Source organism: Anas acuta, chromosome 12, assembly GCF_963932015.1.
Source record: "Anas acuta chromosome 12, bAnaAcu1.1, whole genome shotgun sequence".
Classification (NCBI taxonomy): domain Eukaryota; kingdom Metazoa; phylum Chordata; class Aves; order Anseriformes; family Anatidae; genus Anas; species Anas acuta.
Window position 1 is genome coordinate 13,474,020 of NC_088990.1, and position 27,211 is coordinate 13,501,230.

A 27,211-nucleotide genomic window follows, 5' to 3' on the forward strand; every position below is an offset into this window, starting at 1 on the left:
TGTGTGCCACAGGCTGCCTAAATCCAGGTATGTATCTGTTTTGCATCTGGGCAAAAGGGAATGAGCTTGATTGAGAAGAGTTCCCCTCTCCCTGCCAGAACAGCACAACAGCCACTTTGCTGAAGACAACACGTGCAGATAAGGCCAGGCCAGAGCTGTGCTGCTAAGGGACTCTAGCACTTCTTCCTCTGCATGTGAAGCTCCTCGGCAGGTGCCCCTACCTCATCATCCTTCACGCACTGCATAGAGAGCTGGTTGCAGTGAACCCACAGCGAGTTCCGGAGGATGGTGATGCGGTCACACTCCTGGAGCTGGAAGACCTGCAGCCGAAGAGACGTGAGGTAGCGTCACAGCAATCATTCATTTGTGTTGAATGTGGCAGGGCTGGGCTCCTCTGTGCCCAGCTGGCAAACTTGCAAACCACTCTGAAGGATCTTGCATAGAGGACCTCTCTTCATCTACTAGAGGAACTACATCTACTTGCTTGTACTCAAGGGTTAAAGTGCTTGCACCAAAGTAAAGTTACGTTTTACAGACAAAAAGAAAGGGAAAAGGAATGCTGAGTGCTGCCGAGGAGTTCAGAGTCAGGGTCGTGTCTGCCCATTGCACTGAAACGATGTGAAACAGATCAGTAGAGTATTGTCATGAAAGGGTTGTATATATCTTAGAGGTGGAGCCAGAAACATCTAGCTCTGCTCTCTAAAATGCCTCTCCAAACTTATCTTTGGAATCTATTTGAGGCTCTCTGGGGTTGCCTGTGCAAATTTCTAAGGTTATATTCATGGTAAAGAGAAGGCATTTTACATTTTTTTCTCTCCATCATCTGTCTGATTTTTCTCATATTGTACAGCTGACTAGATTTGGGGAGAGTGAAAGGGAACAAAGAGGAAAAAAGTGAACTGAGATGAAGAAGAGGCAGATGAACTTTCTGTAAAAACTTAAAATAAATTCAAAAAAAAAAAAAAAGATATCTAAGTTATACTGTTATAAGTAGAGCATCAATTTTTGGTTTTCTATGAGGTGTGAAAAGCTCAGATGCTTCCAGCCATCTGTTTCCCCTTCCATTTGCTAGTAATTATGTCCAGAACACCATAAATGTATACAATATTCAGCAGAACATTCAGTTGGGTGAGCTGCCTGCCATTGAATATCTTATCAGATTTAAAAAAAAAAGTCAGGATTCAGGCAAGGGAGACTCAGCTGGTGCTGGGACCAGTTTCTGAGAGAAGTAGCTTTTAAAGAGAACCAGAAGGGTAGAGAAGGAGCAGTTCAGTGTCCACACAGAATAAAAAGCCTACAGACACAGCCCCTGGAGGGCTGTTGAAATAGCAGAGAGCTAGCTGGGAGTTTTCCAGGTACATGGTGTCCGGTCAGGAAATGCAGCTCAGCAAAGAGAAGTGCAGTGACTCAGGGTTGTCAAGCCCTTTGCAAATTATCATGTTGTATTAGACATATCCCTCGTGCCCTGCCAGCTTGTGTAACAGACTGCTTCTGGACCAGGGCTTCTCGTGCCAGGGAAGATGGCACAGCCCTGTGATAAAGGTTGTCCCCGTGCTTCCACTTGCTAGGCAGGCTTTTAGGCTGTGGGTGCCTAGCGCTTAGCTACAGACCTCAGCAACCTGAGTGCTTCCAGATTCCTCCCTGCTGTGCAGTCAGAAGTTTGGGATCTTCGGCTGCCTTTTTGTACTCGTTAGTACTTCTCAAGAAATCTGCCAGTTCAACCTACAAGCACTGTTTAAAGAAGGGATTAAAAATGCCTTTCCTTCATGACCAGCTGTTTGAACTAGGAGGTGGGCAGGCCACAAGCCCTGTGGGCTATGAAGGCTTTGGCCATGTGGGAGAAATAAAGTGTTCCAGGTTGTGGGATGTTTTGCTTGTTTGTTGGCTTTTTGAGAAGGGGAGAATGTGCATCTTGGGAAAATTAAGGCTTGGCAGAATTTCCATGGAATGTCTGCGGTGCCAGCCATGGGACTTTCTAGTGCTCCCAGACAGGTAGTATTTAAGAGGAAATGGAGAACAGGAAAGCTATTCTCCTGGCATTTTATTTTATGTGGGAATAAAGCCTGAAGCAAGTAAACATAGCAAAAACATAGTTTATCAGACAGACAAATGAATTTGAAGGATTGTTATGACCAAATGTGTGGCTGATTTGGATGTTAACCAGTTCCTATAAATTGTGCAAAACTTACGAACCAAATGCAAATCTCTATGTCCATCCTCAGCACATTGAAACAGAGACTTCTCCCCCAGCCATCACCTTTCAGTTGGAAGATTACTCCAAGGCACAGAGAAAATGCAGGTGGATATAACATGCTATGCAAAATAAAGATTCTGAGCAGCTTAGATATGTTTGCTCTCAGAATGCTACAATACATTATTTTTTAGCTTGACAAGAAAATTTTACTTTCAATCTCCATTGAACTTGGGATATATGTATATATATATATATTTATTTTAAAAAAAAAAAAAAGGGAGGGGGGGAGGAGAACAAACCCTCAAACATGTCCTGCGTTACAGTAAGAAGCCATTCTGAAAACCTCTTGAAAGACGTTACCTAAAAATAATGTTTCCTTTGCTTATAATGAATTGTCCTGGTTTCAGCTAGGATAGAATTAATTTTCCTCCGAGTAGCTGGTAGGGTGCTATGTTTTGGATTTAGGATGAGAAGAATGTTGCTAACACACTGATGTTTTAATTGTTGCAGAGCACTGCTTACACTAAGCCAAGGACTTTTCAGCTTCTTGCTCTGTCCTGCCAGCAGTCAGGCTGGGGATACAGCAGGAGCTGGGAGGGGACAGAGCCAGGACAGCTGACCCAAACTGGCCAAAGGGGTATTCCATACCACATGGGGTCATGCTGAGCAATATATAGGGGTGGCTAGTCAGGGTGCTCAGGGATAGGCTGGGCATCGGTCAGTGAGTGGTGAGCAATTGCATTGTACATCACTTGTTTCGTACACATTATTAGTAGTAGTACTATTATAATTACTGTTATTATTATTCTGTCCTAATAAGCTGTTTCTATCTCAACCCACAGGCTTCATTTTCCTGATTCTCTCCCCATCCCAGAGAGGGAGGGGGGAGGGTGAGTGAAGGGCTTTGTGGTGCTCAGCTGCCAGCAGGGTTAAACCACAACATGGATTGATGTAATTCTTTTTGTCTCCATTTTGGAATGTATCTTTTAAGCTAAAACTGAATTTTCATATATTCCTGTTCATCTTCTACTGGAATTACATTCTGTCACAAAGCAGTTATTCGAGAAACAGTCTTATCTTGGCTGTAATTGAGAACCATCCTTAAAGCTAGTGGGTTCTTAAGTAACATAGTTGAAAACAGGCAAGAAAAGCTTGCAACTGGGTTGTACCAGTTCAAATACTGCTCCTCTGCAGTTGTTTCCCTCTTGTATATTTACTTACTTATGCTGAGCAAGCAAAGGGCACATAAGCAAGTGAGACAGCCAGCAATTATGTCTAAATCTACTTTAGGTTTTGCAGCATTCTTGCAATGACATCTCTTATGCTGAGACTTGGTGTATAGCAAACAGCAAAACCCTTGGGACAATATCTCAAGTCTTAGACCGATAACTGTAACTAGGATAAAATAAAGAGCACACAAATATATTGCTGCAAAAGTCAATGTTTACCTCGCAGGTTTTGATATGTTCCTGCTCCCACTCTGTCCTGACCTTATCCAGCTGTTCAATGTTCTGTTTGTACACGTTCTCTGTAAACACAGACACACATAATAGAAACCCAACAGTTAGGGGAAAAAAAAAAAATGATACCATCTTTCTCTTTTTTCTCCCATTAGGATTTTGCTGTGGCTTTTGCCATGTTTACTTTGTCAAACCACAGCCTTAAAGTATATCACAAGACTACGTGAGCTTAAAACTGGTGGGCAGCAAGGAGATATATATTTTTTTTTTCTTTGCAACTTTATGCTAGACTAAGGATTCTGTGCATGGTTTGCAGATCATCTGTTAAGTTTACAGCGGGGACAATGCAAATGAGAGATCAAGAACCTGGGTCATACCTAGGCACTGACTGTCCTTAGGCTCTTTCCCTGCTGGGCAGGTCAGGTAGAGCCTGTGATTTAGTGCAAGCTTCTACACGAGCAGTGAGTGACAAGTCTGATCTCATGAGCCGGCTCAGGTGTTTCTGGCCACGTCCTTTTGGACACATACTGTGTTTCTGGCTGAAGAAGGTAGTCAAGCTACTGTGCTCGTGTACAGGGAACCTGGGGCCTCTCTATCTGTTTTGGGTTGGTTTGGGGCAATTTGAGTGTCATTGTACTTTCAAACTTGCTTAAAGAAGAGCTTTTCTTTCCTGGGTGAAGTCCTTACAGAAAGTCTTCTGTAAAACCTTTAATGAAAGCATGAGATTTGCATTTCCACAAGTGAAAGTAAATGTCTCTCAGGTTTGCTGTTGCTTAGAAGCTTGCCCATTAGTCTTTGGATAGGTGACTTCACGAAACCTGACTTCAAACAGGGCTAACTTGGGTGGTTCGGGTGGTGCTCTATCAAAATCAGTGTGCTGGTAGATTTTTGCTGAGAAAAAAATTAGTTCTGTGACAAATAGAGTATCACCTGCTTCATTTGCTGCATCTCTGCATTGCTTGGCTTTGTTCTGACTCTGAAACAGGAAGAGAAAGAAACACCCCAAATTAATTGCTGTGGTTTTTTGCTCCTAGCCCCATGTTTTGCTGCCTCCTCCCCTTCCCCTCATAAGGTAAAGCTCAAAGTACAAATACTTCTTGGCTGTTCTGCCTTCAGGATCATAGAATCATTTAAGTTGGAAAAGACCTTAAAGATCATCAAGTCCAACCACCTGTTCTGTTGAACATGGATTATGCAGAAGAAAGGACCAAAATTTCACAGATGTAGTTGTAAGTTACAGGCTTCAGGGGAAAACTGGCAACTTATACCAGTCCATTCAGGGATGCCTGCTATAGGAGCTCAGTGCCAGCATGACCCAGCCTGAAGCTTGTGTCTGCTGGCCAAGTTGCTGTTTTATGATGTCCAGCGTGCTTTTCTAATAGATACTTATAAGCAGGAAAAAATGGCAGTTAAAAATCTCCATCTCCCAAGCTCCTCATATAATATACATATGAAAAGAACACAGCCGTTGAAACACTTTGCAAATGCCAGGCTGTTTCCCATAACAACTCAGAAATCTAGAAGCAAAATTCACTCTAAATTCACTCTAAGCAGTTTGTTTTTTTTTAATCTTCAGCTTTTAAACAAATGAAAATACAGATATTATTGACAGCTCTGTTCTCCCAGGTCTTTCTGCACAGATGGTGAAGACAGTACATTAAAGTACAGCTCTAGACATCAGTATAACACATTCTCCCTTTCTGCCCTTCAAGACAATGCTCAGGTAGGGGTTCTCATGACCGTATTCCTCATCACAGCTGGTTGGAAAATGTGTAGCAGGCTGGGAACATAAGCTTCATTCTTATTTTTGTCCTGACCCAAACTGTTTGCAAGTGCTGAGCAGAATTAAACAGCCAACGTTTCTTGTGAGATGCCCCTGTGCATTTCAAATGTGCTGGGCATGTGTGTGGAAATAATGGCAGTGAAGCACCCTGGGATTCTTCTGCACGAAAGGAGCTGGGTCAGATTTTGATGCCATCGAGGTTGCTAAGAGCTCTGGCATAGTTTCAGTAGGGCCAGGGTTTCGTCCCCTCTTCATGGCTAAGCTGGAAGGTTTTGTTCATCAAAGATAAGGGAATGCTAGAAATAAAATGTCAACTTCTGATGCCGATTTTAGTCTCCATCTCCCCACTCCTTGAGATGATTTTTGATCCTTTTTGCTTACACTGCACTGATTTTATTGAGCCAAAGGGAGTTCGTTTATTTTGTTTTCTCCATCTGTTCTGCTGTGAAACGTTCCCATTAAAAGTTAGCAAATTGACAGCTACAAGTATCAGACGATGCCATGAAGGACTGCAGTGCCTTAATTTCCAATGATTTATTTTTGAGTTTGTAAATTTACTTGGAATTAAACTAACCATAAGAAGAAAAATGTTATGAAATAGATGTGTTTTAATGTAAGATACTATGCCTACTAAATGTAAGCGACCAAAAGGCAAAACTAAACTGCGTGACATACTTCTGACTTGCTTCTTTTTTTTTTATGAATAATTTTGGAGAAAAATCTCATTCAGTTTGCTTTCAGAACTCATGAAGCAATTAAATCATAGCCTGGGATAAATAAAATTAATTAGATAACTCAGTTCCTCCCCTGCCTTTTTAAAACCCCTGATCTATCACAGGACAAGATCAGGGTTACCAAGCCCTACTGAAGAAGGTGAAGGAAGATCTCCTTCGGAAGGTGCTTCATTTTAATTTTGATTCTAATGGGTTAATTAGAAGGAAAGCAACACCTGGCACCCTATGGAATGAGTTGTTCAACTGGTCTGTTGAACCTTGAAAAAGAAACCCCCAGCTTTCTCCCTTTTAGGCATCACCCCAAAGGTCTGTCATCAAAGGTACCTTTTCTGTTTGCTTCTGGTTGCCTGAAGCGCTTGTCCGTTCAAAGGACTGCTCGGCCTCATCCGCCTCCTTGCACTTCTGTTCGTACGTCTTCTTTGACTGTGTTGAAATGAAATCATATGTGAGGGTAGGGAACAGAGCTGGGTTGTTTCCAACTTAACGTTCAAGGTGCTTTCTCTTTTGCATGCTGGGGAAGAAATCAGTGCCCAGGCTTGGACAAAGGAGGAAACTCTCTGTGACACCATAAAGAGGTGCTTATTAAAAATAGAATGGAAAAGTCAGATTTATGCTAGCAGCATAAATCAGGCCCTCTTCTTACAGCCCTGAAATTGTTCTCTCTGTACAGCTTCAGCCAGTTCCCTGCAGAGGTGATCTCCTGCTGTGGCTGCTCCACACGGGTGTGCAGGCGGTGTGAGCAAGGTTGGTGCATCAGGCAGCTGCCTGGGCTACAGCACGGAGCCCAGGTTAGAGCACAAGCTCCCCAGGGTATGGGTGGGAACAGGCTGTCATTTCCACAGGGTGACTTGGAGCATCGGGTGGCCGATGGGTGTCTTGCCCGCTGCTCCAAGCTGTGAGGTAGATCTGGCCCCACACAGGTAACCGTCCCAAGGGAGTACACGGAAGCCAAGTAAATCCTTATTTGCTCCCAAAGAGCTCTCTTAGAGCTTCATTTGGTACAACAGCTGTATTTAAATACAAGTTGTCAGTACCCTTCCAGCTGTAGCACCGACAGGTCTGCAACGATTTTTCCTTAGAGGCAATTGCCCCCTGGAAACCAAACCCAGTAGGCTGCAGTTCCTGTACCTGCGAGACTTCATATGGAGAGGTTACCTTCTGTTTGTAAGACTCCCTCACTTTTTTTAAAATGCTATTTACACAGACTGGGGAATTACATTTTCTCCTATAAGTATTTTCACCTAGAAAGAGTCAAATCCTGTTTGAATTTAACTTAATTCCTTTCTGAGTGTCTGTTTTGGACTCTTCAGAGCATTTGGCAGGGAAGATTAGCTCTCTCCTCCTGGCAGGAATCACATCCTCTTTCTCTCTCTCTCACACACACACACTTGTGCTCTTACACAGTTACATTCACACACACATTCGTGACTTTTCTTCACAGGGAGGTGCACGTGATACAGATTTCACCCTGTCTATGACTGGAGCTGGTTTGCAGAGATACCAGCACAGGAGCTCCTTGCTTACCTCCATTGTTTTCTTATAGTGGGACAACTTGTTCTTTTGTATGCGCTCCATTGCAGACTCGTACTGTAAGAAACACACAGGAGTGAGCATTTCTTTCTTTGGACTTCTCCCCCTTTCTTGGAAAGTCATTGTCAGAGTCTTCCTATGAGCCACAGGCCTGTGGGGAAGATTACCTCACTCTGCTTTTATAACTGACAGGTTTCTAAGTGACACAGGGAGCATCAGTATCAAGTTAAAAAAAAAAAAAAAAAATCCAAGGTAATTCTGCCTCAGTGGTTTCCATTAATAGCATAAAATGTAGGTCTTCATTTTCTGCCTCTTTTTTTTTTTTTTTTTTTTTTTTTCCCCCCCCGCTTAAGGAGATTAAGCATAACACCTAGTCACAGTGCCCATCAGCTCTGCTAGCAGAGTTCATCTGCTGGCTCAAGAGCTTGATCTCGTGTCTTTGCACAACAAACCAATGTCTCACCCATGTGAGCAAGGGTACATGTCCATTTTGAACTCAAACGGTTTCTCTATAATTTATATTCAATTGCTTCTGGCAAATTTTTGCTCTCTGCAATATGATTTCCATGACATAATCTGGTCAACACTGGGAAGACGGCGCTGAATTTTCTTTTATGGCTTTAACTGTGGTGTCTCCAGCCATGTGTGACAGTGAGATATGCTCCTATTTGGCAGGGGCTGGCTTTCTTCAGTGGGACTTCTGGTCCTTTGATCTTTACATTCTGCTCAAGCAAAACTCCCTCCAGGGCCACCCAGAGGCTTGCTTGACATCAGGCTGAACAGCACAGTCCTGAAAGCAGCTACAGCAGAGCCAGCACAAACACTAAATAGCGTTTTGTGAGATCACCACAAATACTGACACCTCCTAGCATGTCTGATGTTGGCTTCCTCACAGCCAATGCTAGACAGAGAGAACAGCTTGCAATGGGGTCCTGAGACTCCAAAGGAGATTTTACCTTTTCCCCAGGCCCCTATAACAGTTCCCATTTGAGTATTAAGCTTATCGTTTTCAAAAGGAGAGAGAGGCTCTCTCTTTGTGGATCCCAGTAGTGAAGTGTGGGTGTGGGAGAGGAATGCAGATGACCGAGGTGCACACTGTCTGTATTTGCATGCGTAATTTGCTTTATTGGATCGTTGTGAACTTCGGAGCTCAGTAGCAGCACAGTCAGAAGCAGAGCTGGTTTTACCCACTCTCGTATTCGGTTCTGTGCTGCTCCAAGTTCCTGTGTGTCTGGGTTGTAGATATGAGTTTTGCTGCATTGGACACTGCCCATATATATTTTCATTTGTTTGAAATTGGCAAAGGACTGCATATTTGATTTTTGCTGCTCCTTAAGTCATTGTTTTAAGTGTTAAGTGACTGTCAGCTCTTTGTCTTCAAGCCTGTGGAACCAGAGGAGTAAGAGTGACCACTTGTCTCTGTGAAGAGCTACTTTTTCAAGTGACTTGGAGCTGAAGACGACCCTAGAGGATGAAAAAGCCTTAAATATACTCTGATTTTTATTATATAACATCAGCTAGATGCTATTCCCAGTATCTGTAATTCAGCATGTGTGCTGCATTCAGCACAACATTCATTTTATGAATTTTAAATGATTTTGTGATCATTTATGATCATAAATAATTAATTATGATCATTAATGATTTTAGATGTTTGTGTTATCCTTTTATTTTAGTGCATGTTAGAGATCATGCAGGATCATGCCATAGCAATGTACTTAGTGCAGGTATAAAAAGAGGAAAGGAGGGATTAAGTTCTTATGGGGATAAGAATAGTATCTGCAATTACACAGAGACGGTGGAAGTGACTGAAGCTTCTGTTTCCTGAGTTCAGAGCATTACTTAACTTGTAGCTGGGCTCAGAAAGTCGTTCCTCCACAGTCTAGTACATGGAGTGAACAGGACACGCTGGGCACATTTTATTATCTTTTGCACTATTCCCAGTCTATGGCTGGAGGCAGGTCATCAGTATGGCCCGCTGACCCAGTGTGGTTCCAAGTTTTGCTGATTCCTCACCTTTTTTCTTTGCTCCTTCTGTCTTTCTCGGAACTCCTCTATTCCTTTCAGTTCATCCTTCAGCATGACTGCCAGCTGGATGTGAGAATTTCCAACGCTTTCAATTTCTAAAGCAGATCAGAATTGATATGCAGTCAGCGGTAAGGTCTTTAAATGTAAAGTCACGTTTTTCAGGAGATATTTCTGAGATGTGGACACTGTACAATTTGCCACGAGCAAAGCAGCCTTTTAAAAAAAAAGTGCATGCAGAAACACAGGGAACCTGACATTGCTGAGGATTCACACAACCTGAACAGGGCTTATTGCAGGTCCTCTCAGTGCCTGCACTTACATGGGCACGACAGCTTGCTGCAGAACTGGAGCACCCACTCAGAGCAGCCTTGGCAAATGCAGAGGCTGGCTGAGTTTCTTCACAGCCCCATTTCCCCCAGCCATAGGTGTTGTGGGGTGAGGGAAGGAGGGAACTGATGCCCATCATCCCCCTGGAGTCTGCCTTTCCCCCTTCTATGGCACTGGATATTCCATTTGCCTCCAGCCTTGCACAAACATCACCAGAGGTGGTTGCAAGCTGAGGATTTTCAAGGGCCAGCTAAGGTGGGCTGAATTTCAGGCCACCTGGCTGATGCTCTTGGAAGTGGCTGATTAACATCTCTGCATTTGTCAGCTTTGGTGGCTCTGAAATGGAGCCCTGCAATTTCCAAAACTTATAGACTCACAGAATGGTTTGGGTTGGAAGGGACCTTAAAGATCACCTACTTCCACCCCCCCGCCATGGGCAGGGACACCTCCCACCAGCCCAGGCTGCCCAAAGCCCCATCTAGCCTGGCCTTAAATGTGTCCAGGGATGGGGCAGCCACAGCTTCTCTGGGCAGCCTGTGCCAGTGCCCCAGTGCCTCACTGCCCTCAGAGTAAAGAATTTCTTCCTTATATCTAATCTAAATCTACCCTTTTTTAGTTTAAAACCATTACCCCTTGTCCTGTCCATACACTCTCTGGTAGAGTCCCTCTCCAGCTTTTTGTAGGCCCCTCTTTGATACTGAAAGACCGCTGTAAGGTCTCCCTAGAGCCTGTTGAACTCCCCCACCCAAGCTCTAAGAATACCTTAATTCACCAGCTGCTTTTCTAAGGGTGTTGTTATCCCAAACACAGGTGCCAGTACCCAGGTGCACGGTCCTATTGGCTATGGTGGTGGTGCCCTTCCTGTGTGAAAGGTTTTAGCTCAGCGCTTGGGCAGTAAGCAAGCACGCTTGATGTTAGTGGTTTGTAGAGGTGGGAACAGTGCTAATGTTATGTGACTTGATCCAGGTAGGACCAGTTTGAGGAACAAGCGATTTTCTGTGCCTCCAGAGATTGGATTTGATGCCCAGCCTTGGAGAAGGACTCTAATGAGTGCCCTTTCCCTCCACTCTCCCCACTATGGACAGGGACAGAAATGTTAGAAGTGTGAGGGGGAAGAGAAGGAAAGACCCCAGAGAGGGCAAACACAATCACGTGTCTGTCTTAACCCAGGTCAGAAAGAAAGATGTAAATACTTACGTTGCTTAAGCCTCTCAAATGCTGCCTTCAGCGTGCTGTGAGACAAAAACAAGTGTGCTTCGTTAACATAGGCTTCGAAGGATGGATTGTGAATCTAGAGGAAAAACTTTCCCTCAAACAAAAGATCCACCCAGAAAAAAAGCTCTTAATAGTCCTGTGATAAAAATTGCCCATGCTAAGAGACACAATAGCATCAATCTGTTACCACTAGGAAACGCAATAAAATGCTCCATGAAGCAAAGAATTGCAGTGCTCCTTATGTGCACCCTCTTTTTTAATCTGTATCTGTAACTGAGCGCTAACAGACATCTCTCTGTTCTTGCACGTTGCCAACGGATGCAAGTCAACTGAGTGAAATAAAGATGGTCAAGGGAAATTGGGTTTCAGAGCGCTAGCCCGAAGGGTAGAGAGGAGCCAGCCCCGCCTTCTGTGTTGAATGCAGCACCAGCAAATTTTTCCTCCTTGGTCACCCTTGAAGCCGGAGCAGCTCCGCTGTGCTCCGTCCTGCGCTTTCCTAGCACCCCCGTGTGGCGCAGCTCGCCGTCCTTGGAAGGACACGAGGCGCTGAGAGCTGTGAGACTGTTGCTCACAGGGGCCCCCAACATCCCAGAAGCACAGCATGAATAACCCGTGCTGTAAAATGAGGCCTCAGGCTGTGATACACAGCGTGGAGGTGACCAGAAACTGGCACTGCTCCTCCGGTGGACCCGCGCATCGAGGGGAGCGGTCCTGCAGTGGGGAGCTGCAGGAGGACGTGAAGGGGTAATGGTGGTTCACCTGATGTCCTGTTTTTTGGTGAACCAGAGCCCTTTTAGAAAGCAGCAGAAAGACCAGTATAGAGGTGACAGGAGAGGAAAGAGCACAGTCTGTAAGGGGCCTTTTCAACTTAATCAGCTCTAGCTCCGAGTTCGCAGGCTGGAAGGACATTTGCATACACAGAAGCCAAGACAGTGGGTGTGGTGATTTTGAGGTTTTTCAGAGGCAAGGAGGGAAAGAGTTCTGGGCTCTCCAGAGTGTGCCCAGCTGCCCCAGACGGGAGGCCAGGGGAAAAGCCTCCAAAATCTCCTTGGCTGAAGCCTGGCTACTGGGAGAGCCCAGAAGAGGATGCGGATCACTCCTCAGCCATGTGTGACTGCAGATGGGGAGGGAAATCAAATCCTGCATCTCCTGGGTGTTCCAGGAGGCTTAGGAGATGTGTGAAGGGTCCTAATTGCCCTGTGTTAATTTAGGCTGGACATCTGTTTCCTAATCAAAGCTGGTTGTCCAACTAGCAAGACCACATTACCAGGCAGAAGAAAAGTGCACAGAGGATGGGAAAGACTGGGTCTGTCCTCAGTGATAGCTGCCCTGCAATGTGCTTCCAAATCTAGCTTCGTATCTGTCCATGGAAATATAAGGAAAAGGCTTGCAGCCAGAGACCATGAGTATTCATCTACCTGTTGGACTCTTTCAGTATCTTCCCAAGGAAATAACTATGGTAAACTAATTTATTTTTTTTTTGGTGGCAGATTATCATCCTCGCAATATTCAGTCATTTTGAAGGTTCAGTCACCTTTCCTTCTGTACCCTTGTTCACACAAAGTGAGTCTGGAGAGGAAACTTTGATGGAAACTCAATTTTCACAACACAATGGAAAAAAAAACAGGATTAATTACAGCTCATTTAATTAAAAACTTGAAATCAAAAACCAAGTTGAATATCAGTAGCTGAGTTAGCTTTTCCCCTGCTAAAAGTTCTAAAGGATTATTTTGAAAACTTAAGCTAATTTTATTCCATAAGTATATTTTTCCTTTTTTTTTTTTTATTACAGACTGTCCAATGGGATGTGGGAAATATGCTAGCAGCTTCATGCTAGAAATAGGTAAATACTGACAAATTAAAAACAGAGGACACTTGCAAATTGCACACACTGTTTTTGTATGACATATTAATCTGTTTTTCAGAGATTTTTTCATCAATATTGGTGATTTGAATTATGGCAAGGCTGAAAAAGCTGCTGTAATGGATACTGAAAAAAAAATCATTATCAATACATATCCAGGACAAAAGCATTTTGCTGCTTATTTTGTTTTCCAGACATCAGAGCTACCAGAGTAGATCATGATAAGCCATACAGGAAGCTTCTCTCATTTTTGCTGGCTTTCTGTAAGGTGGTTTTGCTGGTTTTCTGGTATAATAATGCACCTGGCTATGAGCTGGGGACACCCATTTGCCCCCACATGGTCTTTAGTTGCTATTTCAGAAAGCTCTGGCCTTTTGCTCCTGGCATAAAAGATCTGCACAGGCAGTTCCTTAGCTGCTGGTTAGGGCAAGGCCACAAAACCTAAGAAGGCAGAAATAGATTTAAGCCATTTCCTTCCCCATTTTTATAATAATGTTCTGAAGTCAGTGAATCAGATCTTTCATCCCTATGGTGCTTGGAGTAGCAACCATGTTGTTGTGCTAGCTTGTGGGGGGGGGAGGACAAGTAAATCAAATCTCAGCCCACAGATCCTTCAGGTATTCCTCTGTGCTTTCTGGGCTGCAGGGATGTGCTGGCTGCAGCAGCAGCAATCCTACAGATAAGTTTTTCTCTGCTGCTAGATGCTCAGATTATGCCAGTGAAATATATAATGTCAGCACTTTGGAGAGTTTCCTGGAAGCATCCTATGTAGCAGACGTATGTAAGGGTTTGAATTCAGTTGGTACCCTTGTATATATGTACAGTACCTATTGCCTCTTTCTTCTGTGGGGTGTGACTCTCTAATAAGATCGGTAAGAGTTTGATTCCAAAGCAACCGAAGTGAGGGTGTCTTGCTCTTAGGAACACTTCTACACGGTGCTTTATCCTCACAGTATATTGTGCTGCTTGGCATTGAGGTAGTAATTTATTTTGTTGTGGTTTGTTTTTTTCTCTAGCCAAATTAGAAAACCTGAGGGTGAAAATAATTCAAGGAAAACTACAGTTCCCCCTCTCCCCCCCCCCCCCCCCCCCCCTTTTTTTTTAACTTCCTTATAGCTGGTGTTTCCATGCCCGTTCAGGAAAACTTGAACCACCCCAGCTAAGGACAAGACACCTTTGGGCATCTTTACATGCAGCCCCTTGCGGACGTCTCAGTGAAATAGGGTTGGACACGAATTTGCTGTGCTTGTTTGTTAAGGCTCCCCCATGGACATTTAAAGATGACGTTTGTCAAAATGAATTTCAGGTGCAGACAGGATTAAACCTGAACCTGGAAAAATGGGGAACAGATAGAGCTATTTTGACAGCCATTCCGCAGCAACCTCTGGTGATTTTTGCCATCTAGTGGCTGAGATATCGGTACTGTAGTATCCTCTGACTCGAGCACAGCAGAACTGAACTGCTCTTGTAAAATATGCACTTTTCAGTGTTTGTTTTTCCAAGTGGATTGGTAGAAGGAGACTAACAGAGCTTTTAGAGGAACTGGGCAGCCAAGGAGAGGTGTAGAGAATGCAAGCATGTGGCAGTAAAGCTCATTATTTAGCATTTTTAGCTCTGTAGGTTTCAAAATCCTTTCCAAAGCAGACTTGCCCAAATTTACCTGGCAACCCAATCTCCCTAGGGTACTGACCGCAGGTCCCTGTGGCTCTCCTCTAAGAGGATAGGCATTTATGGAATGCATCGTTAGAGAGCTCGGTTTGATTTCTTTCTCTCAGCAGAACTTGCCTCTGTTTTCAAGGCAGGAAATGCATCCTGTATTTGAGAGAGGGGCCTCGCTTGGCAGTGTGAGAAGTAGCGGGGAACCACCACGTCTGATCATAAATTCATTTCACTCACTGCAAAATCTCCTTATAGTCAGTCCAGGAGGGGAACTTAGCACAGGGTTTGGAACAGCATGGGTGGCAACATTTAAAACTGAACCTGTCCCAGCTTCTCTCAGCGTTTGCTTCCCCTTGTTTGGTCTCTTGGACCTTGCTTTGGCTAGGGAGCTGCACTGTTGCTGGAGAGAAGACTGTGCTGGGCAGCCCCGCGTGACACCAGGATTGCTAGGAAATGCACTGCAGATGGGGCTCTGGTACCTTCTTCAGAGTCACCACAGGCTGAATTTTATGGCTCCAGAGAGGCACTCAGCAGAGCTCTCAGTGGCAGTGCTGAGGCCACTGCACACCCTGGTGAATGGCTCTTTTGTAACCGTAGGCTTGCTGGCTTGGGCATTTTTTTTTCAGTACTTTGCTTCCTCACTGAATTAGAGACTGATTTAATTGAGTAATTCATAGAGTCCCTCTACATCTTGTACACAGGAAAGTAAAACATAAGCTCTTCTAACCGGAAAACCACAGCTCTTTTTAAATTTTCTTTCTTTTTTATCTTTGCTTGGTGAAATAGAAGTGGAAAATAACCCCACCTTCCTCTAAAATAACCCAGTCTTCCTTTTTGCTCAGTTTACATTTTAACATCAATCCAATCTACACTGTTCTGCTCTTACTGTTTTTGGGGTTTTGTTTTGGTTTTAAACATTCTTTCTGAAGCTGGGAGAAGTCTCTGCCAGATGCAGCCTGCCTGCAGAGCGCTTTCCAGCAGTCCTGCTCACCCACTGCCTCAGAAACCCACTCACTGCCTGCCCCCTCTGAGGCCACGGTTAACATCTGTCTTTCCTCCTGCCATGTAGGATAGACCTCAGGTGGTATTACCAACACTTTTTCTGTGAAGTGTAGTGGCGGTAACAAAGTGGGGAGAAACAAGTCCAAAAGTCTCAGTCACTGTGCACCTGGGGGGTCTCTGCAGGGATGGATTTGGGGAGGGTCGAGGAGAGGGAAGTGTGGGTGTGGAGGGGGAAGTTGTGCTCTTTAACCAGGGAGATAACGCCTCACTACCCAGCCTGATGCCAGGCACATAGCAGAGTATTGCGCGCCAGAATCACATCTAGCATCGCTTGCCAGGATGTTTAATTCTTGTCCTCAAGCAGAAAGGCAAAACCACCCTGTGCAACTAGAAAGATTTCTGTACAGGTACCAGCTGTGGTGTGATGTTTAAACCACCTGCGGTGGAGAAAAGGCATGAGCAGCACCTTTCTGTCTGCTGGAGCCCAGGTTTTTGTCTGTTTACAAGTTAGCTGCAGCAAGGCTCCAGCATGAGTAGCCAGCCATTAGGGGAGGCTGTAGCGTGCAGCAGGCTGGGCTCGGTGTCAGGTGGGATGGACTGTGTCTTTCACAAAAATAGCCACAGATGTGGAGAGTTCCTCCAATGCTGTGGTAAGTCTGCATGCGTCTTTTGCTGTTGCTACTTACATATTTTCAGATAAGTGTCAGAAGCGGAAGCAGCCCCGGACTGAATGGGAACAGGGTGATACCATCATTCTCAGGGCTGGTTGCTGGGAGCACGCACAAATCTCCCCAGGCTTTGCTGGGACAAGAGAGCAAACAGACCCCTTGTGACTGCAGAATGACCTATGGCATTCCAATCAATGGGTAAAACAATGGAAACAATTCATGTACCTCTCACATAAGACTATATTTCCCCATCTCCTGCTCAAAAATGCCTGTCCTCATCACTAGAGCGCTTGTCTAGATTGGGTTTAACAACTGGGCAGAGGCACACTTCTTTCAAGCACATGCCTGGATCTATTTTCACAGCATCCTGAAAGTTCAGGATATGAGAGTGTGAGTGTATAAACTCTGTGCAGGTTCAGAACTTTTGAGTGGAAAATATTTAACCATGGAAGAATGTGACCTTCCAAAAGGTTTTTAGCCTCAGTTTAAAAATGTTTGCTTTGTGTGAATAATACAGAGGATTGTGTATGTTATGTGGCAGACACACTATATTTATACACAGGAAGCAGCAGTTTGGCATTTCGTTACAGGTGCCCTCACCCCATGCTCGCTGAAATATTCTGTTTCAGGCATTGTGGAGAAGGGCAGAGCAGGCACAGGTTTGAAAGAACTGCCATTTCTCAAGGTCTGAAGGAGATGTTAGTCGAAAAGAAGGAAGGAAAAACATAGGAAATCATATACACAAGAAGAGACAAGCAGGACAAATGACAAAAACAGGAGTTGTCAGACGAGGCAGATTTAACCAGCTACCGCATGTTTACATCGGTTACTTTACAGAAGAGCTGAGATCCCAGAGGCTCTGTTTCGGCTGAAGCAGAAGATGTGTCTGAAAACTGGGCTCTGTGGTATACTTTATTTCATATTCTTCTGCTGAAGAGTTGCCCAAAGCTACTGCATGGAAATTCCTAGTCACCTCGCAGCCTGAAAGGTGTTTCCTCTGAAAGGTAGGAGCTCTGAAGAGAATCATCTGTTACTGGGAGTGCTACCAGTAAACACTTGCAAATTTGTTCTCAGTTTGTAACTCAGCTGAAAATCCTCACTCCCTGTGCATCCTTTCCCATGTGTGCAATGCAGAATATGGAGGCTATAAAAAGATACAGCAGTTTAAACTTCATAATATGTAGTTCCCTCTCCCCTGTTGGAAATCAGCATAACCTGTGCTTTGCCAAGAATATACAGCTATAGCTTTGTAATCATCGTTCTCATAATTTCTTGGATAATTAGAGACTATGAAATTTCAATATATAAACTAAAAAAAAAAAAAAAAGTGGGTTAACAGAGCTTTAAACTTAAATGTCTTCATTTCTACTTTATATTTTAAAATACCCATTAACCCTGACTTCTGATAGGTGAGCTCCAGAGGTCTGTTTCTGGGCAGTGTCCATCCTCCTACTTTGACTGCTGCAATCCTCACGCTTTTCCCACTCCTCAGGTTCTGCCCTGTCCCTCCCTAGGTCTGACCCACCCCAGAGTTACGTCTGCACTGCTATTTGAAGGGAGGGACGTTCCCTTCAGATAGCTGTTCTCCTCCCAGCACTCTCCCTAAGACTCCCCAGCTTCCCATATTTCCACATACAGTGCTCATTCACAGCTGCGCTGGGACAGCCGGGTGATTGCCTTGAAAGAGGCAGCCAGCCTTTTCCAGGTGTTTGATGGTGTTATGGTGCTCAGTGTGTGTGTAAGACCAAAAAGCAGGGGGACTGCAGCTTACCACTGCAGGCACGCCTTGAGAAACCTTGCCAAAAGGATGCTAACCTGCCTCTATTGTGATGTCCCAGCTAACGTGGCAAGTGTGGTGAGGCAGGTTAGAAATGAACAACAAAAAAGGCACTTCTACATGTAACAGGCAAGTGCGTTGCTTTGCTAGGAGATTCAGTGGATGCCAAAACGTTTCAGGATTTCAAATAAGATCAAGGCCCAAGAAAACTCTGCTGGGGGTTATTCAATATAAAGCTGCTGCTGGCTTGGCAGCCCCTGAACCACCAGTTGTTAAGGTCAGATTGCTTAGGAGAAACTTTCTCATACGCTTGGTCTGTTCTACCCTTCCACACAGATCTGGTGCCAGGGACGGGATATTAGGCTGAACAGATTTTGGTCTGAGCATGCATGACCCTTCTTGCAGTATGGAACTTGTGTTTAAGTGTATGTCTCCTTCTGTGTTTGAGAGTGAACTTCCCAAGGCTTCCAGCAATTGCTGAGTTAGGTCTGTGCCATGTGCCAAAAGGGGATATCTCTCTTCCCTGTCGGAAATAATTTCTACCAGCTGCAGTGCCTGAAGCAAGGGCAAGAAGACAGAATGCCCAAAATTGCTTAAACTAGGCTGAATGGATGTGTGTTTTGGCTGTTAGGCAGCACTTTCAGGGAACTTTTACTTCTTGAGATGGGATCTGCAGTGTTTGTTTGCCGTGCCCATGGTAACCAGCATCAACTGCTTTTAGAAGTCCTGCCTTTGCTTTTTTAATTAAAAAAAAAAAAAAAAAAAAAAAAAAAAAAGGTTGTTCCTCATCTCCTTGTCTTGCTTTGTAGGAAAATTTTCTCTAGCTGTAGGCTAAACTTAGCCATTTCCTATAGCAGTTAGAAAAGGACCAGTGAGGAGCCAACTGCAGCAAACTGCATCTCTGGTAAGCAGCGCTGAAAACTCATGCCCTGCTAGCTCTCAGGTCAAAGTGCCTTCCTCATAGTTCTAGTGCCAAGGACTGTGCAGGCAGACCTTTTCCCAGATTCAGATGTTTCACTACTGAGTATCAGCAGTAGTAAAGTGTCCCCCTACAGTTTTGGACTGTAGTTGTCCCTGCCAAGCACTACTGGGGCTGGGGCCGGAGGGGTCAGTTCCCCCATCAGGAGCTTGCTGACAGGTCCCCAATATCTCCTCATCCTATTGAGGCACCCAGCCTGGCTACCAGCAGCACATTCTGTGCCTTCCTCTTTACCAAACTTTTGTAGTGATGGTGGAAGAACAAGCACTGGAGAGTATACAGGTGGAAACCCAATGTCTGTTGTCACCTACGTTTTTACTAAGAGCAACAGAGAGTGGTCCCAACGCTGCTGTTGCATTTCCGTGAGCATTCCCTACTACTCGTCTTTTGAGTCAGCAGCACCTTTCTTCATCTGTACATTTCGGTAAATAAAGATGGGTAGCAGAAACTATTTATACATTCAGATGAATTCAGCAACTTGCTACAGGCCAAGCAAAAGCTGGGGGTGAAGGAAAGCATGGGTTTGCCACCGATGTTTTGCCTGGACCGCTAGACAGGGACAGCCGTTCACCCCAGGTTTGTGCTGCTTCTGCCACGTGCTGCTTTCCCTACCTCCTGCTACAGAGCACCAATTTGACCTGCTGGAGGGATGGGAGGTTTTTGGAGCCAATTCATTAGGTTCAGCAGTTGTTTATAATGTGCTAAGTAGAATTAATTGTCTTTGCAGTCGTTTGCCTTAAGGTTTTCTGGGAGTTCTCTGGCACTGAAAGTTTATCAGTAGTTGTCTTCTTTCTTTTTATCAACCTTTTAAAAGGGAGGCAGTCACCTTCCTGATAATGAGAACTACTGGAATGTGAAATGACTTCCTGGAGAAGTGACAGAAAGCTTTAGCAACTGAGATACTTAAAAGGTGACTGAAATTCAGACCAGAGGATAATTTTGCATTATCAAGGAAATAAGTGAGTGATCTAAAAATAATAATTCTTGCTCCTCTGTGATGTATAGCATGGCATAGGGAGTTCTGTAAAATTCTGAGAAGAAAAAAAAAAAAAAAAAAGGAAGGGGAGGGGTTTGAGGAAGCTGGGTTTTTTTTCCTGGTGATTGCTGAATGCAAGTTTTAGGTATCCATACCTGCACAACACCTTAGTTAGACTTCATTTGAGAAATACTGCTATCCAAAGATACATTCAAAGAGGTGAATAGCCCCATTCAGATATCTGTAATACTACCTGTCAGGTATTTGTGATACTACTAGTATTCACTGTGCTATCGAATAATAGGGAACCCTAAAAAGAGGAAGCACTTGGTGCAACACAGGGGGCTACTTGTAGGACAAACCTCTCAAGCTCTTACTAAGGGTAGAAGGTGAGTTCCCTGCCTCCAGTCTCTCTGGAGGACTGACCCTGGGAGCAGCACTGCTGTCAGCAATGTTTGCCATCTAAACAAACAAACTGCACACCAGGTCAAAAATATCAAGGCATTAAAACCAAATACTTCACATCCATGAATAGTTCCAGTCCTCAATAGATTTCATTTTTCTCTGATTTTAAAGTGTGTACTCTGGACAAAAGTCTTTCACTGCCTATCTGTGTAACCCCTTAAACAACCAGAGGGATGCTGAAAGAGAGAAAGCAAAGTGCTTCAGAAATAAGTACTATGAAACATTCGCTCTGATAAAATAAAAAATATATATCACTGCAGTGCTAGTCCCTACCCAGGCCAGGCATGCGTTTATGGAAACACAGTAAATCAGCTCTGTAACATGCCTTGTTGGTATATTCAGCCTTCTTTCTATGCCAAGCTATAAAATTGCTAGATCAAACTGGAGCTGGGCTTGGTTCCAAACTTCCTCTAACTTCAGGAGAACACAGATCCATATCCCAGCCCTGGGGCTTGCCTCTGCCTCTAAATCAAGCCATTAGAATCCCTTAGGAAAAGTCAGACCTGTGAGTTATCCCCTAAGTCACAGAAGAGCAGCCAAAGCTCTCTGTTTCTGAACGTGTTTGCTCTGCCTGCTCTGAATTGCCAGTAAGGAAATTTAGGTGGAGCCTTTTGGTAATCCCCAATTGCTAATATTATCATTTGCTTTGGAAAGAAGCCATCTATCCTTAACCTGTTATTTTAATTTCCTTTTATCTGATTAAGTCTCTGTACTGAGACACCAGTAAGGTGTCTCTTTGTACCTTTTTATACCTCTCCTTATGCCTCTGTGATACTGTAATGTGTTGTTCAAGGGTAAGGTGGAGATGGAGTAACGAGGGAAACAGAGAGGTTTGCATGTGCTCTGGAGTGAGCCCCGGTGCTCTCTGCACTACCAACACTTGGATTAATGCACCAGTTCCCCATCAGCCTGGATGCGCTACCAAGTCAGTGGCAAGTGCTACAGCTGACTGCCTGGCACTTGCATGTCATGATGGCCTGAAGATTTGGGGTCAAGTTTCACAGTGAAATATGAGCAGGAAACCATGCTTATAGCAAAAGAAAGCAATAAATAGATGTAAAAAGGAGAGGGCGATTAAGAAATGAGCTGTAGGGTGGTGAGGGTAGTGGGCCCCTCAATTGATAAAGCTGTTTTGTTTAGATTGAGGTCTCTTTCAGTTGTGTCTTCTATGACCCCAAATATTCATCCTCTTCCACTTTATTCCTGTGTTATTACTTGTTACAGTAATGACCAAATGTCTCATTGCTGCTGCTACCATCAATAATAGTAGCAGTTTATCAGCAGTGTTTATTAAGTTAAATTTTGTGCCAACATATATCTTCCTCTGCCAACACAATCTATACATGATCTAAAATAGTAGTACTGGAGACAGAGAAAAACATGTCGTTCTAGTGCATTTCAGTAGCTGTATTGATTTGTCTCAAGTAAAATCCCTTGAAAGAGTTTTAAAGATTATATTCCTAAACCAAGCATTTTTCCTGCTGCAGAGGGTAATTTTTGGTGTCTTTGCGCTTTGGGTTTGTTCTGTCAGTCTCTATGAGGTTAGGGTTAGGGTTAGCCAAGCCAGCATCTGAAACATTTACCAACATCTTCCTTTTCCTTATTCCCCATCACTCAGTTTGCTCTTGGAAGCAAATATTAAACATTGTTAGCAGTGCTGAAATTAAGAATTTTCTCAGTACAGACCTGCTGGCAATTCCCAAAGAGATTTTCTGAGTCTTGTTTTGAAGGACCCTGGTGTTCCCCATTTTCTTCAGCACCATGAAGTGCTGAAGTGAGCAGCTTATGACCCCATTCATAAGCAAAGCAGGTGTCTGACATTGCTTCCAAAATGCTTACATTTGTACCAAAAATAGAAGAATTGCTTACTTGATTTCTGTTTGTCCTCCTGCTTTTCGGGCAATTTGAACCAGCTCTTTCCCATATCTCTCTTCTGCTTGCGCTCTGTTAAAAGAAAAACTTTCTCAGTGTCTCCTAGTGGAACCAGCATAAAGTTACCAAAACTCTTCCTGTGCAACTCTACCTTTGCAGCTGAGGTACAAAACACAAGAAACAGAATTTCTTTAATTTCTCTAAATTAACTCTAAAATATTTGGGGTGAACTACTTGTGGAAGAAATGAGGGACAACAACTGTTCATCCTCGTGGCTTTGACTAGACTATGGTATGCTAACACAAGTTTCAGTGCCGCCACAGGGCAGCAGTTTGGACACACTTCTGTCTGACAGTATCTGGCTCCCCGTTCGCCTGTCCCTCTGTGTGTGATGGCAGTGAGCACCTCGTGCTGTGGCCAGCTGGACTGGTGGCTCTGGTGAAATCCCACTTGCAGGTTTGCAACTGGCTTTGTACAGGGTATATTACAGGAAAAGAGAATGGCCAGCACCCACAAAACTCTTGCGTTAAGTGTTCCTGAAACTTCACGTGTGGGACCGGACTAGCCTGGGTCAGCAGGGTTTGGCAGGAGGCTGACACCATCTTCTCACATCTTGGTGTGCTGCCTTTCCCATTTTCTGGCACTCTTGCACACAGCTTCTAGGTTTCCCTGGAGCAGCCGACAGCTGGAAGATATTTTGTGCTTTAAATCTAACGTAAATCGAATCTATGACCTCTTTCTCACTCCCCAAACTCTTCAGCCCTCCTCTGGATCAGGCAGGGGTATTTGGGAGCAAAAGATCTGGTTAGAAAGCTGATAAAGTGTGAGGGTAGCTAGAGCAGCTGTTGTCAGGACTTGGGGCACCTGCCACAGGGCTCCTTGTTGAAATTCTGGCATCAAATCCCTGACATAGGCAGCCTCTAGGAACAGAGATTCATCCCACGCTTTGTCCTCCTCCTACATCATTCCTGTGAATGATTTGAGGACAAAGTTCCAAGAATAAGCTACAAATAACACCTTCTTTCTGTATTTAGTGCCCTGTCTCTTGTCCTCTTCCTCTTCCCCTAGCACACGTGCTCATACAAACATATGGGCATATGCATGCTCACTGGGAAGTTTCGGGGTTGTGTAAAACCTCATGGAAACACTTGTTCTTGCAGCTTTCAGGTGCTCAAAATGACTCTACATGTTTTTTTTTGTTTTTTTTTTTTTTTCTTCCTTTGTGGAAAGCCCTTTCTGCCTCCACCACAAACAGAAAGAACCTTGTCCCGCAGCTCGCAGAAAACCCTCCGATAGGCTTTGAGCAGAAGCACGGCTCTGTATAGCGTCAGATGCACGCTGCAGTGCAGTCTGCCCGAAGCCTGCAATACAACTCTCATCTCGGTAAGTTATGAGTCACAAAGGAGCTATTTTAAACAGAGCTAAGCCACCATCAGAGTGATGTGACTTCAGGACTCTGTGACACGTGGCAATAAAATATGCTTCCACATGTGATCAAGAGAAAAGCAATTCAGATAGCTTTGGATTTTGATGGGAGACTCTTCATCGTCTGAAATAATGAGCTTTCAGTCTGGCAGCTCGCATCCCTGTGAAAGTCCCAGTGCTTGAAAAGAAGCCTTTAGAAAAGTAACCCAAAACCCAAAAACAAGATGGGGGCAGCATGAGAGGAAAAAGGGGGCTGTGATTGATGAAGGCAGAGTGATATTCATAAGGAGACAGTTCTGTGATGAACTGCTCTACTATCACCTGCTGGGTATGTAATTCATAGCGTGGGGGCTTTCTTACAGGTCATGCGTGAGTATGTGCCTCATGCTGCATGTTGCAACTGTTGAAACTCAGCCACTTTAAAACAGAACCAAAATTTCAGATCTTTTTTCTAAGTCAGAAGTACAAAAATGAATAGCAAAGCAGTCAGAGCAGCTGTGTAATACGTACTTTCACACCCACAAAAGCGTTAGCTGTCCATAGCTGTTGTTGAGGGCACCTTGGAGGCACACAGGGGATGGAGATAAACTACGACATTGTTACTCAAAGTGTGGTGAGATGTGTGAATTATGTGGGCAGTTCTGAAAGCTTAGGAAGGGGCTCTGATAGCATCATATGTAGCTTTGTCTGTATTTGAAGGGTGGCCCATTCCTGTTAGTTACAGGAAACTGAAGTGCTACATGTGGCTGCAGCACTCTCTTTAAAAAAAAAAAAAAAGTGCAAGTCATTTTTTCCCCACTGAAAGGGTAAACTTAGTAATGCTTCTTGTTGGGATGTCTCTGCTACCGTATGATTATGGACACGTAACCACCCGAGCCTTAGTGGAGCTCTGGATTTCGAATTTTTTCACCCCTCTCTTCTCTCCTTGTATCTTTCAGGCTTCCGTTGATTGTCTGCCTTTCCAAATCATGTAAAAAGGCTAGAAAAAAAAGGCATGGCAAAAAGCTGTGCTAAGTCATCTAGTTTTAGGATGTTGATAATCACTCTCATTGCTCACTTCCATCACTCACCTTCTGTCTCCTCCTTCATAAGATATAACAAGCACCAAATTCTCATTTGTTTTGTTTCTTTGCCTGAAATTACTTTATACTTAGATCTGTGTAAACAGCCCTGAGGAGCACAGGGACCAGAAATGGGTCACCGTTGGTTCAGGTGACTGCGTGGTCCCTGACTCAGCTGTTGTGACCACTTTAGGATTCAACTCAAACAGGTTTTTCTGTGTAAACTAGGATCATTATTGAATTTGGAAACTGCTTACTATGCCTTTCCAGATGCAAAACAGGAGACAAAATGAAAGCTATTCACTTTTCTTATTTCTTTTTTTCCCACTTCAATTTTCTTACCTCTGCTTGAGTAAATCCTCCACGTCTTTGCACATCTTCCTCCCGTCCAACAGTCGCTGCACAAGCACCTCATAGCCAGTGTGAAAGGTGAACTCCTTGCACTGAAGACAGAAAGAGAAGCAGCTGAGATAGTTTGTGCACGTTGCTTGCAGGCTTACCAGACACCTACTGTCAGTCATCTGAACAAATCAGCTTCCTGGAAAATCCATATGGAGCTTTAGGTTTGCCTCAAAAAATGGCATCTGGGACAGGGCTAAGGATGCAGAAAGTATGGGCAAGGTTTCTCCAAGGTTTTTCCAAGAGGAAAATCTGTAAAATCTCTGTTTAAATTGATTTTGTTTTTTTAATGATGAAAAGTTAAGTGGGTCACACTTTTTGCTGTGCGAAAAGCAGCGCAAGCTGTCTTTTGGGGGAAGTCATGGTTAGTATTGAGTGTGGGATTTTTGCACAGCGGAGATGTAGAGTGGCTCCTCTTCCCATTTGTCTTCTAAAATGAGAGGTCGGAGTCAGCTCAGTGCCACAGGACAGCAATGTGCTGTCTAGGTGCAAGTGGAAAGGTGAAGGAATTTGTGCTCAGATGGATATCATCAGTCCATGAGATAGTGGCTGGGCCACCTGGTTGGTGGTGGGGTGTTTCAGGGGGATGGTGTGTAACACAGGGACACCATTTGCTGTCAGACAACGCTGAGTTCTCCTGTGCTGCTATGCCTCCCTTGGGGATTGCTGTACCTGTAACAGCTCTTGTCATTGCTGAAATTGGTCTGGTTGGTGTAAATTCAACATGACACAAGTTTGGGGTTTGTTTGTAAGTAGAACATAAGCATGCAGAGAGCCTGATAATTTGGACATTGAACCTGCTGGAAACTGAACATGGGTATTTCTGAGACTGTCCAAGGATGGCAGCTTCCCTTGCTTTCTCATTCACTGCCTAATCCCCTGTGCAACATGTGGGATTTGCATGTGCCTTTGGGTATTTTTGCAGCAGAGCACTGCAGCTTGTCTTGCTCCATGATCCCACAAGGAGCCAGCCAAGGTGATGTGAGATTTCCAGGCTGACACCCCTGGAGGACCAGGTCATGGAGCTGGGTGGAGTCTGCTGCCCCAAAGCCAGGGCTCCCATCTCCTGCTTGTCACAGAGCTCTGTGCTGCTTGGGGCTGTGTTTCTCTGCTGTGGTCTAGGACTGCAGTTCCCTCCCCAGCTTGTGAGCCCCTGTGCCAGGCTTATCCCTGTGCATGCCATCCATCTATCAGAGCATACCTCCGTGCACCTCAGACAAAAATGCATGAGTAATCTGAGTAGTGAGAAGAAAAATAATTAGGCTATTAGCTTTGCACTTCTTTAATAATTTTACTAACTTTCAGATTTGCACTGCCTCAAAGGTAAATCAGAGTCACAGAGAAGCTGGTGCTGCTGAGCTGAGGAAATGCTGGGAGTGCAGAAGGGGAAGGCAATAAAGCTGTGACATGCTCAGAATGTGGCACAGAGAGGATTTGTTTTCCTTCTAGTCCTCCCACTGCCTTGCAGTGGGACTGGGACAAGCCATTTTTACACTGAGAGCCTCGGTTAATCAGTACATGGTGATAATGTTATTGAAGACACAGTGGTGAGCATTATGTTACAGTGTTATGGTAAAACTGCACTCTGTAGCCATAAAGAGAATGGATGTGGTCCTTCCCTCGAGCAATTTATATGTAGGTGTTTATATACGAACTGAATATGGTTTATGCATTTATCCACTGTCTTCAAAGCAGCTATAATTTAATAAGTGTATTTGCTTATTGCTTTCCACCACAACTGTGAAGAAGACAGATATTAGAGTTTGGGTCTCCAGAAGGATCACCCGGCAAGC

General features: G+C 44.3%; 1 protein-coding gene across 1 annotated transcript in view; it reads right to left on the reverse strand.

Annotated features, from left to right (window-relative positions):
• Positions 1–27,211, reverse strand: part of PSTPIP1 (proline-serine-threonine phosphatase interacting protein 1) — a 54,703-nt gene that overhangs the window by 11,749 nt on the left and 15,743 nt on the right. The window contains exons 2-10 of the mRNA XM_068695875.1: positions 25,362–25,462; positions 22,531–22,605; positions 11,254–11,288; positions 9,718–9,824; positions 7,696–7,758; positions 6,496–6,594; positions 4,585–4,630; positions 3,643–3,722; positions 222–320 (exon numbers count right to left, since the gene is read on the reverse strand). Coding sequence (XP_068551976.1) covers positions 222–320; positions 3,643–3,722; positions 4,585–4,630; positions 6,496–6,594; positions 7,696–7,758; positions 9,718–9,824; positions 11,254–11,288; positions 22,531–22,605; positions 25,362–25,462 — 705 coding nt within the window. The remainder of the gene's footprint in view (positions 1–221; positions 321–3,642; positions 3,723–4,584; positions 4,631–6,495; positions 6,595–7,695; positions 7,759–9,717; positions 9,825–11,253; positions 11,289–22,530; positions 22,606–25,361; positions 25,463–27,211) is intronic.